The 16,328-nt window shown below is 35.6% G+C and overlaps 1 protein-coding gene across 1 annotated transcript; it reads right to left on the bottom strand.

Annotated features, from left to right (window-relative positions):
* Positions 1 to 2,607: 2,607 nt before the first annotated feature.
* LOC145205469 (serum amyloid P-component-like) lies at positions 2,608 to 4,725 on the bottom strand. Its single transcript, XM_080078204.1, has 5 exons — positions 4,575 to 4,725; positions 4,425 to 4,511; positions 3,856 to 4,127; positions 3,340 to 3,518; positions 2,608 to 2,972 (listed from the first exon to the last, which is right to left on the bottom strand). Exons 1-5 carry the CDS (start codon positions 4,678 to 4,680, stop codon positions 2,795 to 2,797), a joined length of 822 nt encoding a protein of 273 aa, XP_079934330.1. The 5' UTR covers positions 4,681 to 4,725; the 3' UTR covers positions 2,608 to 2,794.
* Between the last annotated feature and the right edge of the window lie 11,603 nt (positions 4,726 to 16,328).

Below are 16,328 nucleotides of genomic sequence, written 5' to 3'. Positions count from 1 at the left end.
GTAACACAATCTGGTTTTACAAGTTGTCGACATAATGCACTACAATATGAAGAAACATGGACAGACACTATAAAGCAATGTACTGGTGCATATGCATATTACGCCTGTCAGTATCAAAGTAAGTAAATACCACATGTAATTTTTAAGATTTGTAAGACATATTTGTAAACAAAACTCCTGTAACAAATTAATGCGATGCTGTTTTGGCGTTAACATCCAAAATGAAATCTGCTTACTAGTTTTAGTCAGCGCTCGGCCCTCTGCATGCTACCCGGATACAATAAGGGTAACCTGGACCACCAACCGAATTTTGTTACTAAATCTTGAAAACATACCAGTTCAGGTACATTGCTTTGCCTGCTGCAATGTTTTTTTGTCCAAATATAAAGCTCGTTTTTTTAACCGTTTTGCGTATGCAGGTTAAAGCTGTCTCAGTTAGTCATCAATCAGTAACAACAATCACTAAGTTTGGGACAAAGTCTGCTTCGGTAAAGGGTTTGCAATACAAAACAACATATGAAATTAAGGTACACTTAAACACTCCAATTTTACTAAAGCGGTTCAATAATTTTAATTTATTTACTAAACTACACCTTGCATTGCAAAAGATAACGGAATGCCCTATTCGTTTAACAGCTCGCCACGCAATTTGCTGATTGCCAGTCCGTTGTTGCCCAAACATCAGTGAAAACCTCTTCGCCAGTATCAGTGGTCGGTGCCAATATAACAAAACCATCACCATGTACCCTTTATATTCCGTCGATAAATGATCATAAAGGAGTCAAGGGCTACCAGGTAAATTGTGACATAAAAAGTGAAACATGAATTATATTAAACTTTTGCACTGAGTATCAACCTGTTTTGATACTACATGCGATTTTGCAATGCGTAATAACAAAGACTTGACAATATATCGTTTACCTTTTTCGTGGTCTTTAGAACATGATGCACTTTTGCGACTTGTACCCTATATCTAATAATCACTTTTTTCTAGGCGAGATTTAAACCTTTTGATGAAAATATTACTGCAGCAATCCAAAACGTTTCAAGTGGATACACAAAACTCAAACTGGAACTACACAGTAGAAGTAAAAGCTAATGAGTTTTATTTTGGGAACATTTTTGCGAAACTATAAATTTTTTTTGAACTTATAAGTTTTCTTTCAGTTGTACTTGATTCATTGCAAACGTGTTATCGGTCCTGTTGACGTTGGTTCTTGCATTGTACGTCAGCCAGCTATTCTATTCACACCTTTACTAACTAAATCACTTTCCGCTGGGGGAGGTGCCTTCGTGATTCTTCTTGTGGTCGTTTTGATAATTGTGTTTTGGAAAAGGTAATTTTTACCGGCCAAAATGCAAATTGAAAGTAAGTTCACAGCTACCATTCTATAAATTGGTATTTGTTTCTCAGAAACAATAAAAACAAAAATGATTCAAAGCCAGCCACTAAAGAAATTAAAGGTAAATATAAGTTTAATTATATTTTGCAACGGTTTTAGTGATCACATTAGCAAGATTTTGTGATTTATGTGTTCAGAATAAACAAAATCGTTTTATGATTGTCATCTTCTTTGCAGGAGATGATGAGTATGAGAATGTCGACACCAGGCCGCCTGAATATGTTAACACAGCACCAAACAACAAAGGTACACACCACGCGATTGTTCTTACCACATGTTTATACCACTGTTCAAACGAAACCGTCGCAAGACTACCATGTTTATTACAACTGTTGTTTTGCAGACTACTTTCTTCACTACGAAGAGCCGCGCAAAGTTACAACGTATGAAAATTATTCATTTTAAGTCACTGTGTATTCTCTAATTATTGCCAGCAAAGCCGTAAAAGTGAATGGGCCAAGGAAATGTTTTAAAATCAGACTGAGTTTTCTAATTAAGTTTAATTTGAATAGCTTTTGATCATACTAATGTGCACAAACTGTCAATACCCTATTAAGTTGCTTGCGACTGAGTTCCTGACGATCAGTAAATTAACTTAGTTAAGAGTTGAAATAAATCATTTACAAAATCAATCATTGTAAGAATAACGCAAAAGATAGTATAGTTATTGCTTTGTTTCCATTTGCTGCAAGCAACGTAAACCCAAAATCAAATTTGTATTTTGTTGAGTAAATTTATAATAATCAAATGTTTCAACTTCGTGTAACTTGGTATACGAAGAATGCGATGTTTGTATTTATACAGTATTTTAAAGGTTACTTGGTATAGTTTTAATAAATTTATTTCGCTTTGAACCGGATATGTTTCCTGATTTGTTATTTTCGGAAAATTAATGTCCTGCAGATTTGCATTCTAATGACACGAATTATATTGAACTACATCTATGACACTGCCTGGTTTTCTGCAGTTGCCATTAAAAAACTTTCTAAATACAAGATTTATTTTATTAGTCGCATTTTTATTGGTCAAGTATTACTAAAGGGCGTATTTTTTTACCAATCTTTGTTGTTAAACTGTCTACAAAATCTTTACTTCTATTTTTAACGTTGCTGAATTTTAAAACTCGTTTTTCGAGAACAAACAATAAACTTTTAGCCAGACTGAAACATCTTACAAGCCCTGACAGACAAATTCATAAAACATATTGCAGTATTATTAACGTATTTATTAAGGCGAAACTATATTGATGACATATTGCAAATACAAAATGATTTTGCCATACATAATTTGTTAGTGACGTTGTATTTCACACCATCGCAATTCATGATTTGATAATTTGAAACCAATGCATAAATGCAAAAATTTTGCTTTCCAATCAACTTTAAAGGATACTAAGCAAGGACAGGACATTGGGTGTCTGTCCCATATGTGGTTTCACCAAACAGGTCCATCTTGTCCAAGGTCAAAGCCACCTGGTGGTCTATAGGACACTTGCAATTAAAACCCATGCGAAATATTTCGTCTGTGGTCAGAACTCGAGGAAATATGACCGTGTTTTTCACTGTTCCTCTGAAGCACAAAAAAGAAGAAAAAAATATAGCTCGGTTAGTCGTAACAAAAGCATTTGTTTCAAATTATATTATTAAGTAAGTTATTAGTTTATATATGTTAAGTTGTGCTATGTTGATGGTATGTTGTGTAATGTTTTATGTTGTTCTTATGTTATGTTGTTGTTAAGTTTTGATTTTAGGGGATGTATCATATTATGTAGGATTGAGTTACGTAAAAGCAGTGCAGTCCAATTAAATCGATATCGTCGGTGGCGAATTGACTAGGTTTCTTTATGTATTCGTTGAACATTCCTTACACTTTTACACAATTGGCAACATAAACAAATTTATTTGTTTAGATCTAAACTTTTATATGTATGTTTTACCTGACAGATCTTCCACCGTAAAATCCTCCACCTACATTCCGGTCCTCATCTTGCCCTAAAACGAAGCTTCCACCTCCCTCCAGGGTCGCTCCACTATACGCTTTTGTTCCAATTGATTGTCCGTTGACGAAAAATCCCATTGTAGAAGTAGATGAATCAAACCAGGCGCAGATGTGATACTAAAACGTAACCGGTTATGTTACAAGCCATATACAACCACATTAAATTAATTAATTTGGGACTGTTTAAAACTACTAAAGTTAATATTTTTGTTATCATACATCACACCAAGCTTATATTTTTTACTGTTCCACAAAATCCAAGTTAGGGTCTAACTTAGATTACGGTTTGTAGCATCCAAATTCGAAAACACACGCAAATAGAATAGAACGTAACATGACAACGTAGAGACAAAACAGCTTTTAAGATGGAGCATAACACTGGCTAATATCGTTGCTTATCGCATCTTTGTTTTCGTGCAACTAAATATATGTCTTTACTGTATCTGGTTCTCACCGTTTCGCTGGTGTTTGCAACAAAGTTGAAGTCATTTTGAGACTCCGAAATTATCATCCGTATCCAACCATCCCCTGGTCTAAGTTCAATAAGTATATAGTTGGGGTGATTAAGAGCTTCGTAGCTTAAAATTGGAGCAAGGAACGATAAGTCGTCGAAGTTGACCCACGTACACATGGTGGCAGCCTTAAATTGGGGAAAGAACCTTCTGTACTTGACGTAGTCTTGAATGTTGTTGCCACGTGTAAACACATAATGGGAACGTGGACAGTCTAAAAAACGCATTCAGTTTAGCAAGTTCTTGTAATACCCGCGGTGGAACTATAGGCGTTGGAAAATTAGACAATCTTTTTTTCATCTTTCTTAAGCTCATTTTACATATTTAGGATTTTTAGTCTACGACTATCAATACTGTTCCAAGCACTGTAAAAGATGGACGGACAGATTTAAAAATTGAATGGTTTTTATTTAACGTATGTAAGTACTAAAAAGTGCATAGACAACTGCATGGAATTTAATAACAATATTCTGGTGCTTTATGTTCAACAAGATTCCGTTTAAAAACTTACCCTCAACAGGAGTTGTGGAATCAGTGTTTAACAAAGACAGTTTGTGGGTCAACTCAGTAACCTTTGTCTGAAGAGATACAATTTCATCTGAAAAATTAGAGTATTTTAAAAACAGCTTTACCGTAGAATACAAATATAACAAAACGTTACCCTGATAAACTTCACAATTGCCTTCTGTGCTTTCTTCAGTGTTTCCTGACGATAGTTCTGCTTGCAGAAAACTTACGACGAGCGCAACATACAAAAAAGACCACATGATGTTGATGGTAAATCTTGTGCTAACAGATGTTGAAACAATAAAACAAACTAGAATTTACAGAATAAAAAACGGCGTTTAAAAAGTTAGTGCAATAAACCCTGGCGACTTCTGAAAATAATTTCAGGCAAGACCAGAAAGCATAGCACAAAAAATAAACCATTAATGCTTCTGCTCTATGTGACCAAATCCATTTAACGTGTTTCTTGTTACACGAAGTACGATCTAAGCCACGTTCAAGAGCAATATAACTCAAACAACTCTGTTATAGCCGCAAGTCTCACATAGGCAGTCTGGTACACTGCAAATCAAACTGTTGTGCTTATATGACGTCTTTCCGACGACCATTTTCAAAAATCAGAAATATTTTAGCTGGACGACGAACATCCCATTTCAGTCCATTTGCAACATATCACGAAGCTCGCACTAATCGCTGCAGTAATCGGCCTCCTGACAGGCAATTTGTCAAATCTAATTTCCCGCATCACGTTTCACAGTAGCTATTTACTGAGTGGCGGTACCAAGAAGACAATTTGGCGCTTGTGCATTCACGACTTTTGAATGGAATTTGTTTTGCTTCGGACATTTACCAAAAGTTCCAGCATCATTTCCCTGTCTGCATGAAAAGGTCAAACCTTTTCATGGTTAAAATTTCCAAAAAAGACAAAGTGGTTAATAAAATGAGTACGTTTTATTCTACATCCTTGGCAATTTGGTTTTTATTAAAACATATCTCCTTATTGTAAAACAGGTCGTTTTCATTTCTTTAAATATTTGGAATTTACGGAAATAAACTCTCCTTGCAATATGCATTGTATGCCTTGTTACCTACTTTTGCTTTGTTTATAATATATCACGGCTTGTTTTTCTAAAGATACGTAAGGGCAACGAGCTTAGCCTACACAGTAGCAAACAACAACTTTAAGTGTTTTCATGCGACTATGTTATATGGTAGTAACACCTGCATATATTTTGTAATTTGTAACATATTTTGCAATCTGAAAACTGTAAGGTTGCAAAGTTTTCCAAATCCAGGGCATGTTGTTGGTAGAAGTAAAGTTTTTTGTTCCTAAGTTATTTATCGTTTACAAAAATAACGTTTACAAAGTTTTACGTTTTTCCAGTCGTATGTGAGGTTTGTAATGCATGAGATATGCAAGCATTTTTTTTCCTGAAGGTTGACCGCCCATTGTTAGCAACCCTCCTCAATATTCATCACATAAAAACATTGTAGGAAATAAGTATAGGCCACAAGGGTATGGAATAGTTACGATATCGAATCACGAAAATAGTTAATTTTCGTTCAAATCAGCCTTGTGGTGCTGCCGCCACAAATTTTAGCCTTTACTGAACATATATAAGTTGGCAATATATTGAAAAGCTACATTTCTAGTTTTCTAGCCATTTGTTTTGTGTAGAAAACAAGTAATACAAATCTTAATTAGCAACTCCATTGTGACGAAATTTTTGTTACGCAATAATGTACACGAGTGTAAACAGCAGACGGCATCATTTGTGTATTTTGTTTACTTTCACAGCGACGGGCCAAACACAATAACGTTCAGTGATAATGTGAAAAACAAATACACACGTGGCACAGCTTCGAAACGAAGCGGTTGTAAATACGGTAAAACACAACAGGAATATAGAAAAAAAAGTAATAGAAAAAATAGATATAAATGAGTCGAAAAAGGTCGAAGTATTTCAGTTCGACAACAAAAATTGTCATGTTTCATTTAAGTAAATTTGGTCACAGTCAGCGTTTTCAACATATTCTATGACACTTTACAGATTATTGTCACACAAAAAAAACTAGCCATACAGCTTTTTATTGGTATCACAACTAACAAATTTAACAACCACATTACATTGGTTTCAGAACTTGTTCATTTAAACATCTTTCTTGAATTTTTGTGTACAGACTATTAATTGTATTTTAGTTTCTTAGCTGCTATAATTGCTGCTTGCTGGCAAATAGCTTATAATTCCTTTTTTAAGTGCAAAACGCCTTCAAGCTTTACAATTTACAACACTCTCACTTAAATTTAAACGATATTATTAAATCCTGTGCTTCCTTTTTCCAACCAAAATGAATCATGGAGTTATAGTTTGGGCATGATAATTGATAGCTTCTTCCTTAATCCCAAATGATAACTAAGAAACTGTTTTTCTATTTAGTACTAGCACTGCAATTAAGTGCAAGTCTTTTGGAAATATTGGTGTTCCTCAGAAAAACTGGCATCTTTTTCAGTGTTAAAAAGAACTGTTTTGCCTTTGAAGGAATCATTAAAACAGCAAAAAGCATTTTTCATCCTAGTAATTTAACTTGTCAAAACATCATCTCTAGATTAATTATTTTCAAAGTAATTATGAACATCAGATCTACAGAAACATTTTCATTTGAGTAACTAGCTTTTCTTTGTCAACAATAGGATGTGCTTGGTGTCACTACTATCTTGTCTGTAGAATGTTCATTCTTAAGAAACACTTCCTGTGAAGCAATTTAGCAGCTACTGTCTAGACCAGGGGTGGGGAACCTACTTAGCACTGCGGGCCGCATGAATTGCACAACATTTTCGGTCGGGCCAAACATTTTGTTAAATTCCGTGTTATAATATTATAATACAGGTTTATCACTTATTTCGACTAAAAATAAGAGTTTGTCCATTCTTTCTTGAATACCCTAGATCCATTATATCGATCTGTCTTTTTTTCCAAGAACATATTTAAAATACCAATAGTAGGATCCACGTTAACAGCTCTAAACGCAATTTAAAAAAATACACCACATGGCAAATGATTTATTACTGCAAGGAGAGGCAATCGAGTGACTGTTACGTCACGAATGAAGCAAGTGGTTGAATGTGTAGCAATTTTTAGAAGTTTGGCGTCATAATGTGGATGGGGAGATTACCAGAAGTGTCGAAGTCATTTCAAGGACATATTTGTACATAAAAAATTTATTGTTTTTTTATACTATGTTGTATACTGTACCTATACTAAAATATGCTGTATACTAAAATTATGTTGTATACAAAAATTGTGACGGGGGCCACATTAAAAAGGCAAGCGGGCCGCAGGTTCCCCACCCCTGGTCTAGATAAACAGTACATGCCCATTATATCAATACACATGATTGCACTTTGTTGCAAATACTGTCCACATGGTGTGTTAAGAAATCCACACTTTAAATTGTCTTCACTCTTTTTTTGTCTTCATTTCAAAATTCCTGTTGCTTGCTGAATTTCAGTGAGGCATTTAACTTCACAGTCACAAATTTAATTTTTCTTTGGTAGCATTAGGAACTAAAACTGAGTATTTCTTGTTGCTGCATGAAATTGGAGTAGCAGATGTTTTGTCCCATACTTTCATAAATCTTTTTAATCCAGTTATTTATCATAAAGGTTAATTGTGACTTTTAAAGGTGTTAGATGACCTTTTTTTCTTTTTTAAGGTGTTAGATACACTTATTTAATTCAATGATAACTGTAAAAACTGAAACCCGGTCATCTTAAAAAGTCACGACTAACAGTCAAACAATAAATTTAATGATAGCAAAATAATTATTTAACTGCACTCATTGTCGAACTTAAAAACACAGTACACGGGTTTGGCTTTGGAGCTCACTGACTCGAAGCAGACAACACAACTAGCGCTACGTCACGGGAGGGGCTGCGCGAGCCACAGCCCCCTCTCGCCTATTTCGCCCGGCATGTAGCTTTTCCAAGTGCGCATGCGCACAACTGAAAACGTCACGAAACTGGAGCTGCAGCTCCGCCATAGATAACTTATTATTGTTATTATTTATTTTTTTCATTTTTTTTTAAATAATACAAATTTTTTATTAATTTTATTTTAATAAAATGCCGATTAATGCCATAAAAGTTATTCTTAGTATACACTGATCAAACATAAAAACTGTATGTAAAGATTGTTTTGTATAACAACTTGGAATAGGAATGTCAAGTAAAAATACTGGGGGTGCTGCAGCTCCGCAGCCCCCTCGCACGAGCCGCCCCTGATTGCACTGTCACTCGATTTTCCAGGTCATAAAATGAAGAGTCAGGTCCGCCGATGTGCAAATTGCCAGTCCTTAAACATATTGAAAGGGAGAGCCATTTCAAAGTTGTAATTGGAAAAAAAGTAAGACTGTAATATTTGGATGGCGTGTAGTGAATTTCTTTTTTGTGAGCTTTAGTGGAAGTGCGCGTCTTTAGTCTTCTTTAACTTTTCTAGTTGCACGATACATGATTCACGAGTGTCAATTTAAATACTGCATTATAAACTCCCTGTGTTTAGTTCGACTTATTAGTACAAAACATGCCAGTCGAAATCTGCCAATAAAGCCACACTGAATTTTGGTCAAGTACATTTTTTGTGCGAGTACATCTTTACTAAGAGTACAATTTTATAGTCGAGTTATATTTGTTGTTTGATTTTGCGCTTACCCAATATAATTGGTCTATGTTTGTAGTGACGTCAATTAGCGGACTGTCTAACTCGTGAAGCATTACGTTTTCTTAAGAAAAGGATTGGATAGTTGATTTTATATCTTGACTATCTTGTCGCATCCGTGTGATTGGTGACAAAGACATAGACCATACAAGCTATGTGCAGCAAGTCAATTCATACCAAGCAAATTACCATGCCCATGACACATAAAGGTGAACTATCCAATATCCTGGTGGCGGCACGGTTTTCATACATAAAGTCCATCGAGCTTTAAAATAAATACTATAGCAGCTTTTAATATGATAGACCTTTGGCAACAAAAAGTACTAAGTGTAGTTTTTGTGTTTTCGTGCACACCGCATTTTGCCATTATTGACCCATGGGAAAAACCCACCAAAGAGGAAGTACCCTGGTCTCCTACGCAAATAGGCGTCTTATGTCGCATGACTAATAGTTGTTAGAGAAGCAGGTAGATTAAAGCTCAATCACGTACATTGTACTGGCTATTTATCGTGCAGTAAACAAAGACGAAACATAGTTATTGTAATTTATGAAAAAACACAGGCAGCAGCTCGTGGAGACCTGGAAAACGTTCTAGCAACGTATCGTACGGTTACTTATTCGTTGTCACATGTTTTAGGTTTTGATAATACACAGAAACGTATCGCAACCTACAAAGTTGTTACTTTCATTGTGCTTTTTAGAGAGTATGCAGATAGTAAAAGGTATTTTTTATGGTAAGTATGTTTGGTTTTTGCAAGTCCTACTTTTAGGTGACATGTTATATCATTTTAGGTTTGTTTTTGTACGAAGCCACCTTGGCAGCGTGTCCACCACCCATAACCGACACATTTGGTTCTGTTTATTACACTGTAAATTATAAATGGGCACCGCAAGTTTGCAACTGGACATTTGGAACAAACAACTTGCGAAGCGACGTGTTTCTGTTTGTCAAGTTTGAACTATATCGAAAAGATAACTTAGAAAATGACGAGTCTTTCACCACACTGCCGAATGGTAAGTTTTGTTTTGTTGAACTAATATTAGTGTTTGCGCCTGTTAAAATATTTTTTTGCTAAACCCCCCTTACGACACGAGGCTGTGCGTTCGATTTCCATCTAGCAAATGCCTTGTCGCATGAGGATGTATGTAACTTCTAAATAAATCAATTTTATTTCCGTTTGTTCAGGGGATCGCTACGTTGACCACATTAACGAGACCAACTTGTTTTCTACCTACATAAGCAAATCTTGGTGTGGTCTTTATGTAAAGGCATTTCAGAATCTAGAAACCACTTGCCAAACCGGATTTACAAGTCAAGATAATTGTAAAAACCAACCAACGGCATCAAAAAGTTTACGTTGGCCGCCACTTATAACAACGTCAATGAGATACAGAACTGTAAGAATAATGTACGCGATTTTTGATTGTCCATCAACCAAAAGTCTGTACCCAATTGTCTCCACGGCCGTTGCAACTATAGGTAAGTAAACATTCACTATATGTTACTGTAACTAAGAAGGTTTCTTATGTCGGTAAATAGTTGGTAAATAAAATATCAACTTTAACGGAGTAGGCATCACTTTGAAAACTTTAACTAGGAGACTCAGTTCGAGCGTGAACGTTGCAAAACTTACTTGACGTTTAGAACAGCCGGCAAGCTTACGACCTTCCGATGCACCATGTGTGAAACTCAAATCATTTCACGTAATTACTATTTACAGGCCCTGCTTACTAAGACCTGCCTGTACCTTTGCATATAATGTTTGAGAAAACACACGTCTAATGTTTATGTTTTGTGGTTCATTCATCACGTGTTTCCCCATACAGAAAGTACAACAGGCGAGTTAGTGGAATCTTATTCGTCTGAAACAACAAACACATCTAATCCCGCTGTAAAGCATGACTCAACAAACAACTTGACTGATCGGGAGTTAAAAAGTTCGATGATAGTGGCAATATTACTCGCCGTATTGTTAGTGGCTGCAGTTTGTGTAATAACTTTCTTGGTTATAAAAATCAGGTACGTACAAATGTAAAAATTGAGGCATTCCGGCCTGAACAAAGTGATGTTACCGTAATTATATGTAACATCTTGATACCTTGACACTCATTTTAATGAGGTTTTTCAACTGTTTTTTCTTATTTAAGATCAAAAGGAAAGAAGCAACCACCACTTGGACATAGCTCAGCTGTAACCGTCTCCCAGAGTAAAAATCCGTCCACCGAAGTCAAGTCAGAGCGCGAGATGGTCAACAACGAAATTTATGACGCCACAGCGACCTACAAGACTAACCAGGCTGTCTACAACCTAGCATATGACACATAGATAAACATATTCATACTGCTGGGATCAGCCCAGAAGCGTCGATGCAGACCAGCGAGACCAGCTGATTCGGTACACGCCTTTATTAGGCCTGGCGTACTATGACACATAGATGTACCAATTTTTATTTTTACTGATGATTTGTGTCACATTCCGTTTTCACGGGTACGCTAAAGATGGGACAGCTATACCAGAAGTTCCTTAACAGCTAACGCACGTTTACTCAGATCGGCAACAAACCTTTCCTTTTACATTTATTCACATTCAATAACTGTATCCAAACACAATCAAACAACGAAAACGACAAATCACTTGCCCAGCGCTACTTTTGAGGTATCCATATTTTCTATATTCTCTCTTTAATTCGCGAGATAAGGTAATTTTTATAAAGCTTGTGTAACAATGATTGGGGTAAAAGGCGTTAACTCGTTATGACCAAGTCCGTTTAGATTCCGTGAGTTTGGTTTTTGATCTCTTTAACAATATTGGGAAGGCTGCTTTGTCTTACCGTGTTATATTAGTTCACATGGAGACAAACATAGTACCCAACAAACCTACAGTTGATAAAAAAAATTCGATTCTTGTATATGTATGTGCATACCTTGTATTTATAGGGGACCAATTTCCGTTTTTTCATGAACAATTTTTAATAATTTGTATCAAAAGTATTCTAAAACAAATCAAAAATACTAGTTTTGAAACAGCACTCAGGTCCAACATTACAACATCTATTAACCAAACAACGTGTGTTTAAATAGAACATCTTTAACAAGGTCGTCGACTGACGTATAATGGGTGGTTATCAAACGAATAATCGTTTTATTTGAAATGTGAAATATTTTTTAACCACTTTCAAATATTCGAATATTTTTTCCTGTGTTACCAAACGCTGATTAAGTAGTAAAATCAAATTCGTTCAAAACATTAGTGATATTTTTGTTACATGACAGTTTGAAAAAACCATTGCAACATGTGTCTACAAACTTTTAGATCCATTCCAAAATTTTTTATACAAAAACATGATAGTTTAACGTACGATCAAAAAACGATCGAGCTTGTTTTTTCGTGGTTCATAGTAATAATTCAACAAAAAATATTGAGGAGAACTGAAACCTGTATCTCTGCTAAATTTATCGTTTTGAGCAGAAAAACGATTGAGTGTAGCATTAATTGGTAATTTTTTTACCGGTCGTTGCAGTTTAAGAAATCTTGTCCATTGCCAGTGTTGCTTAGGATGTTAAGTTATGTTGCGACACTTGACAGTTAACCCACCGAATCAACACAGAAGTATATCATCTATCATGCATAAAATAGCTGTACAATAAAGATGCACACTACTGCAAAAAGATATTTCGGGTTCTTTATTTGATTGAAATAAAACGGATAATTAAAAAAAAATTGAGACCAGCATGTGCCAAAAGAATCTACATAGCATTGTGGTTTGTAAAATGTTTAAAGTGGCATCAAACCAGCAAAATGTGTGCATTACCACTCTTTAGAAATTTGACCATAATGAAAGGAAATACTACAAAGGTAATTAATCAAGCACTGCTTTCAATAGGGCGTGAAAATTTATAGAAAACTTGCATTCAAATCTGATTGTGCTTTTCTGCGTCTTTTTTTTTTCTGCGTTCTTTTTTAGTTTGCACCAATGACGTATTCTGGTTTAACCACTTGGTCATGTTTGCATGTAAATTATAATTCACCTCTAAACCTTGTAAAAAACTTTAATATTTTTCCGTTAAATGTGTTTACTGATAAGTGGTATAGAACTCAGGTCAGTAGTAGGACAACACCAAAACTTGTATAAAATTGGTTGTTGATCATGACTATTTATAAACGAAGCACGAAACTCACATAAATCTTCTTGAAACATGAACCAACTTTTTTCGAGGACCTATAAACTAAAGGACTCGCGCATAGATTTTAAGCTTCGGTTATGCCTTCGCAAGTCAACAGACTAATGCAAAAAAAGTAGGCGTTGAAGGGTCAGCACCACCCATCATAGTTTGGTTGCCAGTTAAAAGTCATGACGTAGTTCTGTACATGGGCCGCTGAAGACCATTCATTATGACAGCGATTCGAACTTCGAAAGCCACTTGTTCTTCAAAAGCAACTATTACGCTTAATGGAACGAATGGAATGAAAAAAAGTGGGCACGACTTCTTGCCACACGCCTGTGGATGGGGGTGACAAACGCAAAAGTATAACACCATTATCACTTTATTCGAAAATTTATACAGCAGGATAAGTGAGGTTGGACAAAGCACTGTTAGTAGTGATGGCAGCCTATAACGTGTAAGTCCACGATACAACGGGAGAAACTCGCATCATCTCCTAAACGACTGCTCATTGCGTTCATATGGAGGAGGTTGACCAAAGTAATAATGGGCTGCAGCTAGCGGTAGTAACATAGAGTCAAGGTAGTAAAAAACGAATGTGTACAGTTGACGAACTCGGTCGTTTGGTTCAGGAAAATTCGAATATCACGATCCACCGTTTGTTGTCAAGGACTCCGTGCGAGTTACACCGCGTTGTTTTGTGTCGTGTCGTACTGGCGTTTACATTGAATTGACTTGTTATAATTGGAAGTGTGAGTTTTTTATGCATTTATTTGTTTTATTAAAAACATACCGCACATATGTAAGACCAGATTATGCTCCCTCTTTGGCTTAGAAGTGAGCCGTTATGGCAGGGTTGGGGCCGTTTTTGAATTAAGGAGGAAGTTATGATATAAGTCAGAATTAGACATAAGGGGTCGATGGGGGGTTAACATCACCACATGGTAGGTCTTTAAGCCTAATTGTGTTTCTGGTTAAACGAAACAAGCCTATCTTCAACAAAAAGCGGAAAAATTATGGCCTGGCTGTTTATGGACGTAAACGACAAAATTAGATTTGACTTTGCAGTAAGGAAAAACCGTAACTCACGTTATCCGCACATTTGGCTAATCTTCGATAGGTGGCCCAAAGAGTACAAATTCCTATTGAAAACGGTACAACTCAAATTATGCTTACGGTTAGAGCTGTTAGGACTGGGGTTTGGTATATTCATTAAAAACTTAATAAAACTAATTCTAAAATTAAGTTACTAATTTTTTAAAACCTGACTCTCCCCCACACCAAAGGAAAATTCACCATCTGCGCCACTTATCGAAAATTAGCTAAATGTACGGCTGACGTGAGTTATGGTGTTAGTAGCTCTACCTTGCGGTAACAGTAGATAGAACCTGATATTAATGACGCGTTATGCATTGTTGGGGCTTTACATTTAAATTTGATTGTTCTTTGCGCGTCATAGTTTTTCACAATGACGCATCTAGTCTAGTCACACAACAGTCATGTTTCTTAGTTTTGGCGAAAGTACAACAATAACAAGGTTTAATTTTGATCTAACCTATTGGTTCATGTTCTGTATTTAGACAAACTGCGCTACGTTTGTCCTGTATGAATCACAAGATAAAACTGTCAACATAGGAAAGAGCATTGTGTATTTGCAGCACTGTGATACCAGGAAGTTCTTAGACTTAGAAGTTTGGATTAACGATAAACAATGGTTTAACTTTCTAGTTGGTATGCCAGATCAGCAAATGTGAGACTTTTGGTGTACGAAGCTTTGTATTGCTTTATTATAAGTATTGGATCGTATTTACAAAGTACAACTGCCAGTATTAAAAGAAAATGTTGTAAGAAAGCATTAGACAACATACCATGTTTTTTTTATAGATACGTCATAGTTTTTACCGTTGATGAACTCTAACAATGCCGGCTTCATCATGTTTGCGATACTAGCCTAATAATGAAATTAAGGATTTTGAGATAAATACAACTGAGTTTATAAGAAGTGATTAGGGCTAGGCAGTAACAACTCATGTCCGATTAAGGCGAACCACGTAATCATGTGCTTTTCACATGCATCGTAGGAACAGATCAGTAGCAAAGAAATAAACATAGTGTACAACAAGAAGCAGTACAGGAACCAGGAAGCTTACAGGCAAACACAATAGACAATGTGTGCTGCAGCAGAGAGTAAAGCTGCTTGTTAAACCTGCAGTAGATTTTGCTTTAATTACCTTTGTAACTTTGTTACTAAACGTTATGATCTTTTCGAAATGCAACAATATAAGTCCCAGCGGGTATTGTTATTTACTTACTTGATCTTGTTCGCCTTTTGTCAAATAGGGTTACCAAAACAGTTCTTTCAAAACGTAAATAATATCATAAAGGTTCCGTTTGTTCATGATTATTTTTTTTTCTAATTTTGTGTTTGAAATAAGATGAAAAAATTTTGTCAAATGACCAGGGCTACTGCTTTTCGTTTTGTGTAACATTACATTTTCTACTTATGATGCTTGTATTTGGTTAGGTTTTACAGGACTTACATTTGTACAAATATACTCTAATTAGGCCATGCATTGCTGTACCAGCCAAATGTTACGCGTTTTTGTGGTCATTTTTTACAGTAAGTATGTGAAATAATTGTCTGTTTGTTGTGAGTTATATCTATGTAACAAACAAATATTTCCGAAGGTTTCTACGATCATACTTTCGCTGGGTGCCCAGAGTTATTAACAAACACATTTGATTCGGTATCATACTGGCCGCCCAGAAGCTGGACACCCGAAGTTTGTAATTGGACATTTGCAGGAAATCATCTTCGAAATGACGAAATTTTGTCGATAAGATTTAAGTCCCACAAAAACGATTTTAAATATTTTGATTGGATATTACTGCCAAGCGGTAAGTATCAAGAATACAAAACGGTTACATAAAATAAAATAAAAACACACAATCTTAAGCTTTTGACGACATTTACCGATGATCGGTTAATAATATGTTCAGGTGAACTACATAGTGGAGCAAATGAAACA

This window comes from Phallusia mammillata, chromosome 1 (assembly GCF_965637545.1).
Source record: "Phallusia mammillata chromosome 1, kaPhaMamm4.hap1.1, whole genome shotgun sequence".
Taxonomy (NCBI): Eukaryota; Metazoa; Chordata; class Ascidiacea; order Phlebobranchia; family Ascidiidae; genus Phallusia; species Phallusia mammillata.
This window is presented reverse-complemented; position numbering and strand designations above follow the sequence as displayed.

Bases quoted from the DNA above. Each gene is read 5' to 3' on its own strand.
- LOC145205469 (XM_080078204.1), bottom strand. From the start codon at position 4,680: ATGTGGTCTTTTTTGTATGTTGCGCTCGTCGTAAGTTTTCTGCAAGCA. The intron at 4,128-4,424 runs GTAAGTTTTTAA...TGCGTTTTTTAG, and splicing joins TTCCACAACTCCTGTTGAGG to ACTGTCCACGTTCCCATTAT. The intron at 3,519-3,855 runs GTGAGAACCAGA...GTTACGTTTTAG, and splicing joins TTGCAAACACCAGCGAAACG to TATCACATCTGCGCCTGGTT.